The 18696-nt window shown below is 50.0% G+C and overlaps 1 protein-coding gene and 2 long non-coding RNA genes across 6 annotated transcripts in view; 1 reads left to right on the forward strand and 2 right to left on the reverse strand.

Moving 5' to 3' along the window:
* The window catches only part of LOC143270593 (uncharacterized), an 81789-nt gene continuing 63093 nt past the window's right edge, over positions 1-18696 (forward strand). Inside the window, exon 1 of the long non-coding RNA XR_013047805.1 lies at positions 1-144. This is a non-coding gene — a long non-coding RNA (uncharacterized LOC143270593). The remainder of the gene's footprint in view (positions 145-18696) is intronic.
* Positions 6096-11335, reverse strand: Ubc (ubiquitin C). 4 transcript variants are annotated; one of them, XM_076560070.1, is made up of 2 exons: positions 11199-11335; positions 6096-9523 (listed from the first exon to the last, which is right to left on the reverse strand). In XM_076560070.1, the coding sequence occupies exon 2, from the start codon at positions 9518-9520 to the stop codon at positions 6179-6181; it is 3342 nt and encodes a 1113-aa protein (XP_076416185.1). In that variant the 5' UTR covers positions 9521-9523; positions 11199-11335; the 3' UTR covers positions 6096-6178. The 4 variants fall into 4 exon arrangements, with proteins under 4 accessions (XP_076416185.1, XP_076416187.1, XP_076416188.1 ...); XM_076560072.1 differs by lacking the exon at positions 11199-11335 and adding an exon at positions 10989-11094; XM_076560073.1 differs by lacking the exon at positions 11199-11335 and adding an exon at positions 10656-11069.
* Positions 14673-17013, reverse strand: LOC121825526 (uncharacterized). The gene is made up of 3 exons (XR_006067854.2): positions 16563-17013; positions 15318-15418; positions 14673-15030 (listed from the first exon to the last, which is right to left on the reverse strand). It is a non-coding gene; the product is annotated as an uncharacterized LOC121825526 (long non-coding RNA).

An 18696-nucleotide genomic window follows, 5' to 3' on the forward strand; every position in this document is an offset into this window, starting at 1 on the left:
TTTGTTTGTTTGTTTGTTTGTTTTTCGAGACAGAGTTTCTCTGTGTAGTTTTGGAGCCTGTCCTGGAACTCACTCTGTAGACCAGGCTGGCCTCGAACTCACAGAGATCCGCCTGCCTCTGCCTCCCGAGTGCTGGGAATAAAGGCGTGTGCCACCACCGCCCGGCTTATTTCTATGACTTTTAAGTATGTGTATTGTGTGGGTTCGTGCACCTGACTGCGGTGCCTATGGAGTCCAGAAGAGAGTTGGATCTCTTCAAGTCAGAGTTACAGGCGGCTGTGAGCCATTGATGTGGGTGCTAAGAACTGAACTTGAGTCCCATGCAAGAGCAGGTAGTATTTCTAACTGCTGGGCCATTTTTCTAGTCCCTTTTCTGCACTGATCATTTAGACTAGCTCTTCCTATGGAGCTCTGGCTGGCCTGGAACTTGCTATGACGTCTCAGTCTGTGTGCCACTGTAAATGGCACCTCTGAGAGGTTTTTTTTTTTTTTGGGGGGGGGTGTTTTAGTTATTTGAGACAGGGTCTCATTCTGTAGCCCAGATGGCCTAAACGATGGTCCTCCTGCCTGCCTCCTCAATGCTAGCTTATAGTGTGTACTCCTCCCCCAGCCTGGGTCCTGATTTTCCACGATCATCTCTGAGGAAAACAAGATGCATCCTAATCTTCATCTCCTATCAAGAATTCATGTCCACTGGGCGGTGGTGGCACGGGCCTGTAATCCCAGCACTTGGGAGGCAGAGGCAGGTGGATCTCTGTGAGTTTGAGGCCAGCCTGGTCTACAGAGCTAGTCCAGGACAGGTTCTAAAGCTACAGAGAAACCCTGTCTCTGAAACCGCCCCGCCCCCTAAAAAAAAAAAAAAAGAATTCATGTCCTTAACACAGAGGAGAAAGAATTCAGCTGGAGTTTCCACCTCCATGAACATTGGGAGCCCAATTATGGCCAGAGTGTATAGGTCTGCCAGAGGACATTAAATAGCTCTCTTCCAGGGGACATCTAGATAGCTCTCTTACTCCAAGAAATCAAGGAATCAAGTGTCACCTTTCATTTCTCTGGGAACTATCTGCATGCTGAATCTTCAAGAGCCCAGCTGTAATGCTCGGAACAGAGACAGGGGCTTCAAACGCCATCACAGAGCACATTTGGGCCTCTGTCCTTTGATTTTCCTCTACTGGGGTAGCCTCTGAGCAGACGCTTAACAAAGCTTTGGTTGAATCACTGCAAAATAAACCCTATTGGGGAAAAACAAGTTAATTACGTATACTGTGGAAAAAATAAAACAAGCCCCCCCCCCAAAAAAAAAAAAAAACTATACAGGGTCTGGTGTAGTCCAGGTTGCCCTCAAACTCACTGTGAGGCAGGCGTCCAGCCTCCACCTCCCTCTCTGGAATTGCAGACCTGCCCCACCCGGCCATATGTATGCTGTGCTGGAGACAGAACCCTGTGCCTCCTGGGTTTACAAGCGCTCTACCCTCTGAGTCTGAGCCTTAGCCCGAGATCATCTTTCTCCAATGCGCCTGGCGCTCACTGGGAGTTTCTAGTGCCAGCTGCGGGATCGATCCGTTCCCTGGATTTTTACACGCTCAGCTTGTACATGCCCCTGGGTTCCATCCCAAGCACGACAGCAGAGAGCCAGTGTCTGGGCCCTGCTGCACACCAGGCACGTGGCCCTTTATGAAAGTCAGGCAGTGGCGCACAGCAGGCAGTGGTGACGCAGGTCTTTGATCCCAGCACCCGGGAGGCAGGGCCAGGTGAATCTCTGTGAGTTCGAGGCCAGCCTGGTCTAGAGAGTGAGATCCAGGACAGGCACCAAAACTACACAGAGAAACCCTGTCTGGGGTGTGTGTGTGTGAGACCTCCCACCAGCTAGAGGCCCTTAGGATGTCACCCATTACTATGTCCCTGCTCCATCCTCTGTGGTCTCCTCCCCCGAGTCCCTCTATCACTACACTCCTTCCCTTAGCACCGGAGCCACCTAGAGCTGCCACTGTCACCGTGGCTGACTACCAAATCATGTTTTTTTTGTTTTTTTTGGTTTTTCGAGACAGGGTTTCTCTGTGTAGCTCTGGGCCTTTCCTGGATCTCGCTTTGTAGACCAGGCTGGGCTCGAACTCACAATGATCCACCTGGCTCTGCCTCCTGAGTGCTGGGATTCAAGGCATGTGCCACCGCCTGGCCTTACCAAATCATGTCAAGCCACTAAAGAAAGGACTCTATCTCAGCAGTGTTGCTAAAATTCCTCCCCTGGGATGGAAGCCACATCTGCCCCTCCTCCTAAGGTCTCAGGGACAAATGGGGGTTTGCGTCCACCAAAGGTCACCCAGAGAAACTAACGAGTTCATTGGACTTACTTACAGCGCACATGTGTGAGGGGTTGGGAGCAGGAGTGTGGATGACCCTGGAAAACAGCCACGGTGGAAGGCATGGATAATGACCTCACTGTGGCTACATGGATGAAGTCGGCTTCTTTTATTCCTTTCCTGTTTTCCTTAGCCCCTCCTGGAGGTCATGTGCAGTTAGAACAGAATTGCAGTCAGTTGATTGGGAGGAGTGACTGGATATTTAGGTGATGGTCCCATGAACCTCTGCCCCTCCTGTACAGCAATACCAACAAGCTCAGCTGAAATATTTTGCAAGCTGACACGGTTTGTTTGATGAAGATGGTGGCAGTGTGGTTTTGGAAGGTTGTCCTGTAAAACACTGAGGCATGAGGAGGTTCAAGACTAGCCTGGGTTACAAGGGACACTGTGGGAAAAAAATGAACAGGGGAGGGAGGAAATCTTTAGTTGGAGGTGATGGCTTTAGGAAAAAGGAGTGGAGAGGATGGGGAACTATGAAGAACATGGACAGATGAGGGGAGGGAGTGGTTAATTTTGAGACCTGTTACCTGCTGTGTGTAATCCAGCGGGTGTTGTGGAGGGACCCTTGGCTAAGGATGCAGGGCAATGATTACGCAAAGATCAGTCTTGGGAGTACGGCAGCCTTCACTAAACCTGGCCCGGTACTGCCGTCTTCGGGGAGAAATGAGCACCGCTTCTCAGAACTGCCAATCTGGAGGCACTTGCCTGCTGTTGGGTCCCCTTTCAATTGCGTACACTGTTCTAGCCCCATGCTTTGACTCAACCCCAATCCGTAAGTGAAATTTTGCTTTGTTTTCGAGACAGGGTCTCTCTATGTAGCTTTGGAGTTTGTCCTGGAACTCAGTCTGTAGATCAGGCTGGCCTCCAACTCAAGATTCGCCTGCCCCTTCCTCCTGAGTGCTGGGATCAAAGGCATGCGCCATCACTGCTGGGCTGAACTTAATATATGAGTGCTCTCCATGTTATGCCACAAGAGGGCATCAGATCCCATCCACTACCGATAGTTGTAGTGGTGGTTGCCGGGAATTGAACTAAGGACCTCTGGAAGTCCTTAAAAGCCAGTGCTTTTAACTGCTGTAAACTTTTAAAAATAATGTTATGAACATTGATTGGAGCATGCATGTCTGTGAGAACATCGGGTCACCTGGAACTGGAGTTTGGGTCCTCTGGAAGGGAAGCTAGTGCTCTTAACAGCTGAGCCATCTCTCCAGCGCCCTTAGTACCAAGTGTAAAGCCAAATCCTCTCTTCACATGCTGACATGCTTGCACTTGCTGGATTCTAAAGAACACAGTTCTCTAGAAATGTGACCCTGGAGGCTGGAGAGATGGCTCCGAGGTTAAGAGCACTGCTTGCTTCCAGAGGTCCTGGGTTCAATTCCCAGCAACCCTCTTCTGGCTTGCAGGGGTATGTGCAGACAGAACACTGTATACATAATAAATATTTTTTTTTATTTTTATTTTTAATGTATACAGTGTTCTGTCTGCATGTATCCATGCAGGCCAGAAGAGGGAGCTAGATCTCATTACAGATGGTTGTGAGCCACCATGTGGGTACTGGGAATTGAACTCAGGACCTTTGGAAGAACAGCCAGTGTTCATAACCTCTGAGCCATCTCTCCAGCCCCAATAAATAAATCTTAAAAAAAAAAAAAAAAAAAAAAAAAAAAAAAAAAAAAAAAGACACCTGTTAGACCAGACTAAGACCACTTATTAAAAAAAAGAAAGAAAGAAAAAAGATCCTGGCTTCCTATGTTTTTGAGAAAGTTTCACCTCTTTGAACAAAATGAAAGCTGTTAGACCTGACAATACTGAGATTTGAAGTGAAAAATATACAAGATGGTATACAGCCCAGCTCTCTTGTCCCTGAGCTAGGACCTGTGTATGCATGAGCTGAACACACACTGGTGTAGGGGCACTGGCTAAGAGCAAAGACAGCAGAGTTCTCATTATATTCTAAACTGAATACTTGAAATGCCAAGTATTACATAAACATTATGAGCAATAGGTCAGCCAGTGCTGGCTGCTAGGCCTGAGAGAAGAGTTAGAGCCCTGGGTACCAGAGTGGAAGAATGGACTCCAATCTTCACCCACGTGCAGGCACACGGCTACAAGTGTTAAAAAAAAAAAATTCCTTTTACTATGGCAACCATTCTTGTTTTTTGAGACATATATTTCTCTGTATAGCCCACGCTGGCCTTGAATTCAGGATCTGCCTGACCCTGCTGGAATTAATGCTATGTGCCATTTTCAATTAAAAAAAAAGTTTTGTTTGCCTGCTGCCCAGAGGCCCAAAGAGGGTATTGGATGCCCTAGACCTGGAGTTACAGATGAGCTGCCATGTGGGTGCTGGACACTGAACCCTGGTCCTCTGGAAGCCAGTTCTCTAACTCCCAAGTTTGCAATTCTGACATGAGTTGAGGTTGAGGCAGGAACATGATGGCAAGCTCAAAGCTAGGCTGCACTACACTGTCAGCCAGGACTCAAATAAAAGGGTGAATTCCAACTCCATGGCAGAATGTGTGCTTACATGGCTAAGGCTTGGTTATTTCCTTATTTTTCAGTGATCACAGATCCCACTGTGTCTATCCTGTCTACTGAAATTTCTGGTCCTCAGTTGTGTCAGGAATTGGAGGCCAACCTGTGCTGCTAAGAAACCTGGTCTCAAACTGGGGGTGGGGGTAACAAGAGATAATGAGAAAGTGAAGGTGCTGGAGATTAGGGCAAAATATACAAAAAAATGGGGTCATCAGATGACACTGCTGCCATGTCATTATATTGACCAAACAGCTCCAACCTGTAACCAACAACGGGGGGGGGGGGGGGGGGGGGGCTGTGAGCATTTCCCCAAAATCCATGGTTGTCTTCAGGACACCAGCACCTTCCACATAGAACAGGAAAATTTATAAATATATTGTGTTATATATATCTACATATCTTATACTGAACAGCAAATTGTACAAATCAGAAAAGCAAGGGAAAATATATATATAGTTGTATTTACCAACTTAAGAAAATGTCATTATTTTACCCACAAACCATAATGACATCTTCGTCTTCTCTCATCACTTTGAAATACTTTTCCTTAAAGAACACTGTGGGGGTGGGCCATTGAGACAGTTCAGCACACACCAAGTAGTTTCATCAGAGGATTTCTAACCTCCACAGGTGTGGTACAATTACTCAAGAGACTGAGCTTGACACAGGGAAAAACTTTTCAGCTTCAGTTTTAATTGATTTGTATCTTTAGGTGAGGTATATGCACTTTCAGTGGAGGTTCATGCTAAACCTAGAGGCACTATGTGGGTTCTCTTAAGAAACCCCCAGCCTACTGGGCAGTGGTGGCGCACACCTTTAATCCCAGCACTTGGGAGGGAGAGGCAGGTTCTGTGAGTTGGAGGCCAGCCTGGTCTACAGAGTGAGTTCCAGGACAGGCACCAAAACTACACAGAGAAACCCTCGAAACCACCCCCCCCCCCCCAAAAAAAAAAACCCCACAAACAACTTGTTCCTCTTGTAGAGGACTAAGTTCAGTTGCCAACACTCACTCACATGGTGGCTCATCAACATCTAAACTCCATACTGAATACTCTTTTCTGACACTGCACAAACACCACATATAAGTAAATACCCACACAACTGCAATGCATCTTTAACATATATTGATCACATAAACTTGATAGCCTACACATTCCAGTATCAGGAACCAAGTAATCAAAGTCAAAACAAGATCAGACCTTTGGGAATGCAAGAATTTTATTCAAAGTGCAATGAAACCTGTTAACAGCTTAAGAGACAGGGGGAAACTAAGACACCTCCCCTCAAGCCCAAGAACAAGCACAAGGAGTGCTCTTTCTAGACACTGTAGTGAGAAAGGTGCGTCCATCTTCCTGTTTGACTTTCTTGGTGGCACTGGGCTCGACCTCCAGGGTGATGGTCTTGCCTGTCAGGGTCTTCACAAAGATCTGCATACCACCCCTGAGACGGAGGACCAGGTGCAAGGTGGACTCTTTCTGGATGTTGTAGTCAGACAGAGTGCGGCCATCTTCCAGCTGCTTGCCTGCAAAGATCAGCCTCTGCTGGTCAGGGGGGATACCCTCTTTGTCCTGGATCTTTGCCTTGACATTCTCAATGGTGTCACTGGGCTCGACCTCCAGGGTGATGGTCTTGCCTGTCAGGGTCTTCACAAAGATCTGCATACCACCCCTGAGACGGAGGACCAGGTGCAGAGTGGACTCTTTCTGGATGTTGTAGTCAGACAGGGTGCGACCATCTTCCAGCTGCTTGCCTGCAAAGATCAGCCTCTGCTGGTCAGGGGGGATACCCTCTTTGTCCTGGATCTTTGCCTTGACATTCTCAATGGTGTCACTGGGCTCGACCTCCAGGGTGATGGTCTTGCCTGTCAGGGTCTTCACAAAGATCTGCATACCACCCCTGAGACGGAGGACCAGGTGCAGAGTGGACTCTTTCTGGATGTTGTAGTCAGACAGAGTGCGGCCATCTTCCAGCTGTTTGCCTGCAAAGATCAACCTCTGCTGGTCAGGGGGGATACCCTCTTTGTCCTGGATCTTTGCCTTGACATTCTCAATGGTGTCACTGGGCTCAACCTCCAGGGTGATGGTCTTGCCTGTCAGGGTCTTCACAAAGATCTGCATACCACCTCTGAGTCGGAGGACCAGGTGCAGAGTGGACTCTTTCTGGATGTTGTAGTCAGACAGAGTGCGGCCATCTTCCAGCTGCTTGCCTGCAAAGATCAACCTCTGCTGGTCAGGGGGGATACCCTCTTTGTCCTGGATCTTTGCCTTGACATTCTCAATGGTGTCACTGGGCTCGACCTCCAGGGTGATGGTCTTGCCTGTCAGGGTCTTCACAAAGATCTGCATACCACCCCTGAGACGGAGGACCAGGTGCAGAGTGGACTCTTTCTGGATGTTGTAGTCAGACAGGGTGCGGCCATCTTCCAGCTGCTTGCCTGCAAAGATCAGCCTCTGCTGGTCAGGGGGGATACCCTCTTTGTCCTGGATCTTTGCCTTGACATTCTCGATGGTGTCACTGGGCTCGACCTCCAGGGTGATGGTCTTGCCTGTCAGGGTCTTCACAAAGATCTGCATACCACCCCTGAGACGGAGGACCAGGTGCAAGGTGGACTCTTTCTGGATGTTGTAGTCAGACAGAGTGCGGCCATCTTCCAGCTGCTTGCCTGCAAAGATCAGCCTCTGCTGGTCAGGGGGGATACCCTCTTTGTCCTGGATCTTTGCCTTGACATTCTCAATGGTGTCACTGGGCTCGACCTCCAGGGTGATGGTCTTGCCTGTCAGGGTCTTCACAAAGATCTGCATACCACCCCTGAGACGGAGGACCAGGTGCAGAGTGGACTCTTTCTGGATGTTGTAGTCAGACAGGGTGCGACCATCTTCCAGCTGCTTGCCTGCAAAGATCAGCCTCTGCTGGTCAGGGGGGATACCCTCTTTGTCCTGGATCTTTGCCTTGACATTCTCAATGGTGTCACTGGGCTCGACCTCCAGGGTGATGGTCTTGCCTGTCAGGGTCTTCACAAAGATCTGCATACCACCCCTGAGACGGAGGACCAGGTGCAGAGTGGACTCTTTCTGGATGTTGTAGTCAGACAGAGTGCGGCCATCTTCCAGCTGTTTGCCTGCAAAGATCAACCTCTGCTGGTCAGGGGGGATACCCTCTTTGTCCTGGATCTTTGCCTTGACATTCTCAATGGTGTCACTGGGCTCAACCTCCAGGGTGATGGTCTTGCCTGTCAGGGTCTTCACAAAGATCTGCATACCACCCCTGAGTCGGAGGACCAGGTGCAGAGTGGACTCTTTCTGGATGTTGTAGTCAGACAGGGTGCGGCCATCTTCCAGCTGCTTGCCTGCAAAGATCAGCCTCTGCTGGTCAGGGGGGATACCCTCTTTGTCCTGGATCTTTGCCTTGACATTCTCGATGGTGTCACTGGGCTCGACCTCCAGGGTGATGGTCTTGCCTGTCAGGGTCTTCACAAAGATCTGCATACCACCCCTGAGACGGAGGACCAGGTGCAGAGTGGACTCTTTCTGGATGTTGTAGTCAGACAGGGTGCGACCATCTTCCAGCTGCTTGCCTGCAAAGATCAGCCTCTGCTGGTCAGGGGGGATACCCTCTTTGTCCTGGATCTTTGCCTTGACATTCTCGATGGTGTCACTGGGCTCGACCTCCAGGGTGATGGTCTTGCCTGTCAGGGTCTTCACAAAGATCTGCATACCACCCCTGAGACGGAGGACCAGGTGCAGAGTGGACTCTTTCTGGATGTTGTAGTCAGACAGGGTGCGGCCATCTTCCAGCTGCTTGCCTGCAAAGATCAGCCTCTGCTGGTCAGGGGGGATACCCTCTTTGTCCTGGATCTTTGCCTTGACATTCTCGATGGTGTCACTGGGCTCGACCTCCAGGGTGATGGTCTTGCCTGTCAGGGTCTTCACAAAGATCTGCATACCACCCCTGAGACGGAGGACCAGGTGCAAGGTGGACTCTTTCTGGATGTTGTAGTCAGACAGGGTGCGACCATCTTCCAGCTGCTTGCCTGCAAAGATCAGCCTCTGCTGGTCAGGGGGGATACCCTCTTTGTCCTGGATCTTTGCCTTGACATTCTCGATGGTGTCACTGGGCTCGACCTCCAGGGTGATGGTCTTGCCTGTCAGGGTCTTCACAAAGATCTGCATACCACCCCTGAGACGGAGGACCAGGTGCAAGGTGGACTCTTTCTGGATGTTGTAGTCAGACAGAGTGCGGCCATCTTCCAGCTGCTTGCCTGCAAAGATCAGCCTCTGCTGGTCAGGGGGGATACCCTCTTTGTCCTGGATCTTTGCCTTGACATTCTCGATGGTGTCACTGGGCTCAACTTCCAGGGTGATGGTCTTGCCTGTCAGGGTCTTCACAAAGATCTGCATACCACCCCTGAGACGGAGGACCAGGTGCAGAGTGGACTCTTTCTGGATGTTGTAGTCAGACAGGGTGCGGCCATCTTCCAGCTGCTTGCCTGCAAAGATCAGCCTCTGCTGGTCAGGGGGGATACCCTCTTTGTCCTGGATCTTTGCCTTGACATTCTCGATGGTGTCACTGGGCTCGACCTCTAGGGTGATGGTCTTACCAGTTAAGGTTTTCACGAAGATCTGCATTGTCTGTCACACACACACATACACACAACACACAGGGAAAAACAGAAACAAAGAAAGTCAGGAATTACACATTTGTTAGGGGTGTAGCACTAACAGTTGGATCCCATTGAAATTGATGCCAGCTTAGTCCACATAGCTACATTCTAGTTACAGACCATGTCAAGAATTTTTTTCTAAATTAAACAAAAAACAAAAACACACAAAACCTAAAACAGTACTTCAAATAAGCCAGGAAACCTATTAAGGAGCAATAGGGGTGGTGGTGTACGCCTTTAATCCCAGCACTGGGAGGCATAGACTGATTTCTGTGAGTTCAAGGTCATAGAAACCCTGTCTTGAAAAATAAATCAACAAGGACACCTAGACATGGTGAGCCCTGTCTGTATCACCAACTTGGCAGGATGGAGACTGTAGTACCAATGGCTGGAAGTCATTTCCTGGCTATTTGCAGAGCTTGGAGGAAAGCCTGGTCCACATTCACACCTGTGGCCAATGGGAGGATCCACCCCAAAATAGGCCTGAAATCAGACCCAGTTTTGTCTATATAGCCAGCAACAAATACAGACTGCCTAAAAACTGAGGTCTGAGCCTGTGAACACCTTTACTCTCAGCAGTAAGGAGACCTGGACATGGACATCTCTTGAGTTGGGAGGACAGCCCAGAGATCTTCTATCTCAACCCTCCTACCCCCCAAAAGAACAAACTTGGGTCAGAATACACACTGTGGACAAAAACAGTTAAGGAAAAAAAAAGAGACCCACAAGGGAGTAACCCGAATAGTTCCAACCTGAGCACCAGGATTGAAACTGCAGAAACCCGAGACTATTATAAAGTCTGGGGTGATAGCGCAGGCCATGAATCCCATCCCGTGGGGGGTAGAGGCCCGGGTTCTGACAGTTTGAGGACACCCTGGCCTAGCGTTCCAGGCCCGCCATGGCTACGCAGCTAGATTCTCTCAAAACGAAAACAGGACAAGAAACCAGAAACTCAATCTAGGGCTCACTTTTTCGCCTTCCCCCCCTCTCTGGATTTCCGGTTCCTGTCCACTCGGGAGAGACTGGCTACCCGAGGCCGAGTCCCGAACCCTCCTGTCCTACAACGGAGGGACAGCTACACTTCAGGGAAACGGCCTCACCTCGCATTATGAGCCCATAGAAACCGCGACGTCACGGGGTGGGGGGGAGGAGGGTGGCGGGCGGAGGCCAGGGGGGAACCGCCACTTACCGCCGCGCGCGCCCCCCTCCCCACGTCGCCATCGCACTTCCGTCTTTAGCAACGGATAAAAAAACCCAAAAAAACAAATCCCGACCGAGCTCTCGCGACAGCCAGACTCCCCCCCGCCCGGCCCCAACCGCTCTCCCATCAGTGGCACCTATGGCCCGCAACCCGCCAAAGAGAAATAAATCATATGTATTAGCGCCGGCAGGTGCCCGGGCGAACCGGCGGCAGCGGCCCCGCTTCCCCCAACCTCGTCCTGCGCATCAGGGCCGCGCGTCCTCCCCTTTGGGCTTCCGCTGGGCCGCCATCTTGCCTGCCGCCCCGGCCCTCCGCCTCGCCGCTCCCTCGCGGGCCACGGAAACGGAACGCCCAGGCCCCGCGGGTTGGCCCCTCGCCCCCTTCCCAGCCAATCACCCCCCTCCCGTCCTCCCGCGCCCGGTGCGGCGGGGTCGCCCCTCACCAGCGGCGGCGGCGGCGGCAGCAGCAGTCCACACGGAGAGAAGCAGCGACGGAACTCTAGGTCTCGACGGAACTAGCTGCGGCCCCGCCGGGCGTCGCCTTATATAACCCTCGGAAGCCCCGCCCTCCTCCCCCGAGATCCCTCCGCGGAAAGGCGGCCGGGGACTACTTTGCAAGGCTCTTCCTGTCTCTGCAGCGGAAGCCACGGACCAGGACCAGCAAGGTCACCTCCGGGGCCGTTCGTGTGCGGAGCCCAGAGAGTGCGGGGGGCTTTGTGTTGCCGGGAAGGGCTGCGACCTTGGGCGGGCCCGCGGAGGGATCAGCGTGTGCGACGCGTCCTCGAATCCGCGGCGTGGTCGGCGCGAGAACCCGGCTCGGATCCGCGCGGCAGGAGCGGAGCTCGGCGCAGGCGCAGTGCGGCTCCGCGCCCAAGGCACCCACCCGCTGACCCCGTTTTGGGGGTCTCTGGCCCTCTGTGCGTTCTGGGGGCCCAGGGCTTCGGCTCGTGTCACCCTGGGGTCCCTTTGGCGGCCTCGCCTCCTCAGCCCCCACGGTCCCGGCCCGTCCCTGACCCAGCCCTCACCTCCCTGGCACTGTGACAAGGTGAATGACTCTGCAAATCTCATAACAAGGGGAACAAATAAAAAAGGCATTTTAAATAAATTTTACAAAAAAATTGTAAAGGGACCCGGTCTCTCCCTGATTTTGCAAAATGAATCTGAATTCATTAGAGGCAGAAAATCCATACAGCTCTTGAAAACTGTTGGCAATAGACCTGAAACCCGACAGAACTAGATCTTTCCAGGCTGTTCTTTCAGCCTGTTTACATTTGGTGCCCTTGGATTCGAGAAGGTTCTATGTGATTGTCACTAAGGAAACATCAAGTTTTCAAAATTTTGTTCACATTTAGCCTACCTAAGAGATGTAACCCATCGAGGCCCTAGATTTATTTTATTATTATTTTTTGTTGTTGTTGTTGAGACAGGATCTCATTAAGTTGCTCTGGCTGGCCTGCAACAAGCTATGTAGACCAGACTGGCCTCAGATGTACTGAAATCCTCCTGCCTCTGCCTCTCGAGTGCTGGGATCAAGGTGTGTGCCACCACACCAAGCCAAAGCCCCAGATTTTTAATTGAAATCTCCAGTCATTTTCCAGAAAGCTCCGTCCATTCCCCAGCCCCTTAATTAATTAAATAAGATGTAAAGTTAAGAATTGTACATGTTAGCGGGACGTGGTGGCACAGGCCTTCAATCTCAGCATTCCCGAGGCAATTTTTGAGGTTTTTGTTTGTTTGTTGAGACAGGATCTCCATACAGAGCCCTGTCTGCCCTGGGACTCACGCTGTAGACCAAGCTGGACTCTAACTTTCAGGGATCCTCCTGCCTCTACCACCTAGGCCCTGAGATTTCAGGCGTGTCTGGTTCCCCGGTTTGGAAATTCATAAGATTTCAAGATCAGAGGTATTGTTCAAAAACAGATTTTAATTTTTTGTGATTTTTTTCCCATGAATGAAGTCATATGCCACTGAGACATGAAAATGTCATTCTCTGGGTTTGGGACACCCCCCCACACACACACAGTGGTTTCTGAGACTGGTTTCTGTGCAGGTCCATTCTTTCTAGATTTCAGACAGAAGTTGGGAAGGGGACAAAACACCGAGGCCAGTTCTACCGTGATACTGGCCTCCGGCCACACCATGCTATATTTGGCTGTCGCTTTGCTTTGGCCTCGTGATTCCTGTTCCTTGGCTGAGTCATCGGCTTTGTGGCCTCAGCATCTTCCAAAGTCTGGAAGGTTCAGAGCCCAACAGCCTTGATTTCAGAGGTGGGGAAGGGAGAGGAGGAGGAAGGCTTGAGGGCTGGACCTGGCCGAGGGTTAGCTTGAAAAGGAAAGTGTGTGTTCAGAGGGTCTGGGGGAAGGGAGAGAATAATGGGGGTCAATGTGTAAGAAATAGATCATCTGCCGGGTAGCCGTGGCCCACACCTTTAATTCCAGCACTCGGGAGGCAGAGCCAGGTGGATCTCTGTGAGTTCAAGGCCAGCCTGGTCTACAGAGTGAGATCTAGGACAGGCACCAAAACTACACAGAGAAACCCTGTCTCAAAAAAAAAAAAAAGAAAAGAAAAGAAAAAGAAAGCCCGGCGGTGGTGGGGCAGGCCTTTAATCCCAGCACTTGGGAGGCAGAGGCAGGCGGATCTCTGTGAGTTCAAGGCCAGCCTGGACTACCAAGTGAGTTCCAGGAAAAGGCGCAAAGCTACACAGAGAAACCCTGTCTTGAAAAACCATAAAAAAAAAAAAAAAAAAGAAAAGAAAGAAAGAAAAGAAAGAAAGAAAAATTATCTTATTTCCAACAAACAAGATCAAAATGCCGGGCAGTGGTGGGGCACGCCTTTAATGCTAGCAACTTGGGAGGCAGAGGCAGGCAGATCTCTGTGAGTTCAAGGCCAGCCTGGGCTACAGAGTTCGAGGACAGCTGGGACTGTTATAGAGAGACACTGTCTCACAAAAAAAAAAAAAAAAAAAAATCAAAAGGCACTGATATAGTGAAACCCTTTGTTATACATAATTATCTATGCCAATTTTTGTCAAAAGGAAAAGCTCTCTGAAAGTCGACACATGGACTTTTATTATTTATTTGCTTATTGTTTTGTTTTTCGAGGCAAGGTTTCTCTGTGTAGTCCCGGCTGTCTTGGAACTCACTTTGTAGACCAGGCTGGCCTCGAACTTAACAGAGATCCACCTGCCTCTGCCAAATGCTGGGATTAAAGGGGTGCGCCATCACCGCCCGGTGACACATGGATTTTTTTAAAAACACATTATTTATTTGTGTGTGTGTAGGTCAGAGGACAGCTCAAAGCAGTCAAGTTGGTTATCTCCTTCTGCCTCGTGGCTCCCAGAGAGTGAATTCATATTGTCCGGCATGCTTGCAAGTACCTTTACCCACAAATCCAGCCTCCTATCTTTTTTGTTTTGGTGTGATTTTTTTTTCTTCGAGACTGGGTTTCTCTGTGTAGCCCTGGCTATCCTGGATCTCGCTCTGTAGACCAGGCTGGCCTTGACTCACAGAGATCCCCTCCTGCCTCTGCCTCCCAAGTGCTGGGATTAAAGGCATGTACCACCACGTCCAGCTCCAGTCTCCTTCTTTTTCTTTTTTTAAGAAGCATAAATATTTATTTGTAACAAAGGAGTTTGTGTACAGTGGTGAAAATCTACAACTTCTTGTTAACTTCACATTTATATTTCACCTTTTTTTTTTTTTTCTTTTTCTCAAGACTGGGTTTCTCTGTGTAGCTCAGGAACCTGTCCTGGAACTCGCTTTGTAGACCATAGCCTCCCATTTTAATTACATATTTTAAAATAATCTTTGAGAATTTCATACATACATACAATGTATTTTTATCATATCTCCCATTTCCTCCCTGTAACTCCTTCCTGGGCACCCTTCCCGAATCCCCCTCATAAGCTCACATCCAAATTGTTGTTTTGTTTTTTTTTTTTTTTTTTTTTTTTTTTTTTTTTTTTTTTTTTGGTTTTTTCGAGACAGGGTTTTCCTGGAGCTCACTTGGTAGCCCAGGCTGGCCTCGAACTCACAGAGATCCGCCTGCCTCTGCCTCCCGAGTGCTGGGATTAAAGGCGTGCGCCACCACCGCCCGGCCTTGTTGTTTTGTTTTTAATAGTCCATCAGCGGTGTGTTCTTACAACAAACAGAGGTGACCTGCTTCTTCAGGACACAGGACAAGCAGGATGGGAGGAAACGGCTCAGAGCTGGCTCCTGTTCCCAGCACAGCAGCTTCCCAGCTTGGAGTGGGCCATCCAACAAAGCTGTCACAACCCTGAGGGTAAAGGAGGGGACAATAGTCACAGAGGCCAGAGACACTCATAGACAAGTCACGGTGACAGGCACTGCCACCCACATGGACTCCTGTGTCCCCCAGATGTCCCCTACAGAGAACTTGGGGGCAGATCATCACAGTTGCTGGTCTATTTTCCGAAAGGGACTCCAATGTCTTCATGTCCCACTTGGCCTCAGGACCTAGGTATCAAGTCACAGCCCATACATCCCAAACCTCCTGACCTAGAATGGCAAGGGCTAGAATGTGCTGGAAGTCCGGTGACTCACTGGATTCCTTTGGCAGTTCGTTCCACGCCCAGATCCATCCTTTGCAGGCTACCGGGGACGATTGCTTCCAAGCTGGCACCAATGGGGACCGAGAAAGGGGCCTGGCAACAGGGAGGGATTGGCTGAGGACACCTGCGTGTGATGGGCCGAGGGGAGGGGGGGCAGGGCTAGGTCCCAAGCTTCCTGGTGGGGGTGGGGCTGAGTGACTGCTGCCTGCGTGTCCCTGCGGGGGTGGGGTGGGGGTGGGGGTGTCAGCCTGGTCTGAAGGTCACACCTGGCGCGTGACTGGGTTCCGTAATAAGGGACGAGGGGGACGAAGCACAAGGGTCAGCTGCTGTTTTTCTCCTCAAAAGGAAGCGTGGAGCCAGAAGTCTGTTTTGTCATGGGTTGTATAACCAGACAAGGTTACCAAGGCCAAGGGCAGGCCTCAGCTTGCAGGGAGCAAAGGGAGAGAGAAAAACAGGGTGCTGTGTTCTGCTTCCTGTTTATGAGCAGGCTTAGAAAGGCTGGACTCGGCCTCAGCTCACACAGGACCCAGCCATGGCCCACCTTCACGTCAGCTCTGTGCTCTCCACGTTTCTAATTTGGGAGAATTACTTGGTTTGGGTTTGGGTTTTTTGAGACCGACTCACTATGTAGTCCTGGCTGTTCTGAAACTCACTATGTAGACCAGGCTGGCCTCGAACTCCCAGAGAGGCCTGCCCCTGCCTCCTGAGTGCAAAGATTAAAGATGTGGGCCACCATGGCCTGGTTATTAACAATATGTCATTGTTAAGAGTGGAGGTCAGTAATGTTAAACGGACACCCACGGTACAATTGCTGGTCTGAGGCAGGCTAGAAAGACAGGGAAATGGTGGGAACCTGAGGAGGGAGGGTTGAAGCCTTTCACCAGCTGGGACACAGTGGGACAAGGTGACACTCACTTTCAATCCTAGCACTTCACAGGCAGGCTGCTCTCTGTAAATCCAAAGCCAGCCTGGTCTAAATAGCAAGTTCCAGGCCAGCCAGGGCTACATAGTGAGACCCTGTCTCCAAAAACAAAACCAAGCTTGGTTGTGGTGGCTCACGCCTTTAATTCCATTACACAGGAGGCAGAGGCAGGGGGATCTTTGAGTCTGATGCAAGTTCCAGGACAGCCAGGGTTACAGAGAAACTCCGTCTTAAAAAAAAAAAAAAAAAGCCAAAAACCCAAACCAAGTAATTCTCCAAATTAGAAACACAAAAAGCCCAGAGCTGAGGTCTGACCTTCAGAGCAGGCCATGGCTGGGTTCTGTGTGAGCTGAGGCCTTCAGAGTCCAGCCTTTCTGCCCTTGTTCATAAACAGGAACTGTTTTTCTCGATCCCTTGGCTTTACAAGCTGAGGTCGATCTGACCTTGGCCAAACAAAATAAAACGAATAAAACCCAGCAGAGTTAATAATTTCTGTGAAGGGCTGCTTCTGTAGAGTTCCTATTGCCTTCCCGGTCGGATACGAGGCCTGAGTGTTTATGACCTTGGGCCTGGCCTCACTCCCTCCTGAACACATCATCTGAGCATCTCACGGTTTACAGTAAAGGTACCCATCTCCGGTATCGCTGTGGGCTTGACTTGGCCCTTAGAGATGGCAGTCTTGGCAGGAGTCCTCAGGAGCCACCCACCATCTCATTGAGGTTTCCTAGCAACCCTGTGAAGACAGTAACTTCCAGACCCACCCCAGTCCTGTTCCACCTTCACACACACACACACACACAAAAAAAAAAAAAAAAAAAAAAAAAAAAAAAAAAACTAGCAAGGAGCCCTTTTCCAAACTCTTTGGGACACCCCCCCTCACACACACACACACACACCATGTATAAGCCTATTTTAAAAATATATTCATCTATTTACTTATTTTTCACTTTTCAGGACAGGGTGTCTTTTCTGTAGCCTTGGCTGTCCTAGAGCCAGGCTGGCCTCGAACTCACAGAGATCCACCTGGCTCTGCCTCCCGAGTGCTGGGATTAAAGTCATGTGGAACCGCCGCCCAGCTTGGCCTTCCTTTTTAAAAACTTAATTTTTTTTATTATTATTAGGGGTGGAACTGCGGGCCCTGTGTGTGTGTGTGTGTGTGTGTGTGTGTGTGCGCGCGCGCGCGCGCGTGATGACATGCGTGTGGAGGTGAGATCAACCTTGTGGAATCGGTTCTCTCCTTCCACCCTTGCGTGGGTGGGGTTGAACTTGCAGCCACCATGTTACTCACTGAGCCATCTCAATGCCCCCACCCTGTTTGTCTAGAGATTTTGTTATTATGTGTACGGGTGTTTGCCTGCACATACGGTCTGGGCACCACCTGCATGCAGTACCCGAGGAGGCCAGAGAAGGTGTAGAATCCACTGGCACTGGAGTTACAGGGTTATGGCTAAAGAAGCTCCATTTTATGCTAGGCAGCCATTTAGTACCCACCCATGCCTTGGTACCCACCAGCCATTTGTCTCTGACTCCAGTCGCTGGAAGATAAGTTCCCAGTAACCCTGACTCAGTGACCCCTCCCACCCAAAAATGAATGTACATCCCTGTCTATTTGTTATGATATGACTAACTGCTTTTTTTTTTGCTTACATAGATACCCAAAAATTGTTTTGAGTTGTCTTAACTACTTAACATGGCAGAATAAAACAGTTTCTACTTGCTTACATAGATATTGAAGGCTTTCCTGTGATTTTCCCCTTTAAAAGTCCTTCCCCATAGAAACCTGGTCCCAGGAAAACCCCCAGGAATTCACAAAGATAACCCCAGCTAAGACTCCAAGCAATAGTGGCGAGGGTGCCTGAACTGGCCATTTACTGAAATCAGATTGGTGACTACCCCAATTGTCATCAGAGATACTCTACCCAGTAACTGATGGAGGCAGATGCAGAGATCCACAGCCAAGCACTGGGCTGAGCTCTGGGAATCCTCCTGAAGAAAGGGAGGAGGGACTGTATGATGGGGGTCATGACAGGGGAATCTACAAAAACATCTGACCCGAGCTTGCGGGAGCTCATGGACTCTGGACCAGCAGCTAGGGACCCTCCATGGTACCGACCTAGACCCTCTGCTTGGTCTCTTTGTAAGGCTCCTAGCAGTGAGCTCAGGACCTGTACCTTGCACTTAGCTGGTTTGGGGGAACCTGTTCTCCATGCTGGATTACCTCACCCAGCCTTGAGGCAAGGGGAGGAAAGAGAGAGCATATTTTCAACGATCACAACTCTTTGGAGAAACTCCATCCTAGCACAAGCCCTTGGCAATGATGACAACTCATCCCGAGTATTGGTAAGGTAAAAGATAAAGGGTAAAGCGGAAGCAAGTTATTAATTTCCTGTCAGACCGGACAGGTTGTTTTAAAAATAACCATCGACTTCTTTTAACCCTTATTGACATT

This window comes from Peromyscus maniculatus, chromosome 23, assembly GCF_049852395.1.
Source record: "Peromyscus maniculatus bairdii isolate BWxNUB_F1_BW_parent chromosome 23, HU_Pman_BW_mat_3.1, whole genome shotgun sequence".
Classification (NCBI taxonomy): domain Eukaryota; kingdom Metazoa; phylum Chordata; class Mammalia; order Rodentia; family Cricetidae; genus Peromyscus; species Peromyscus maniculatus.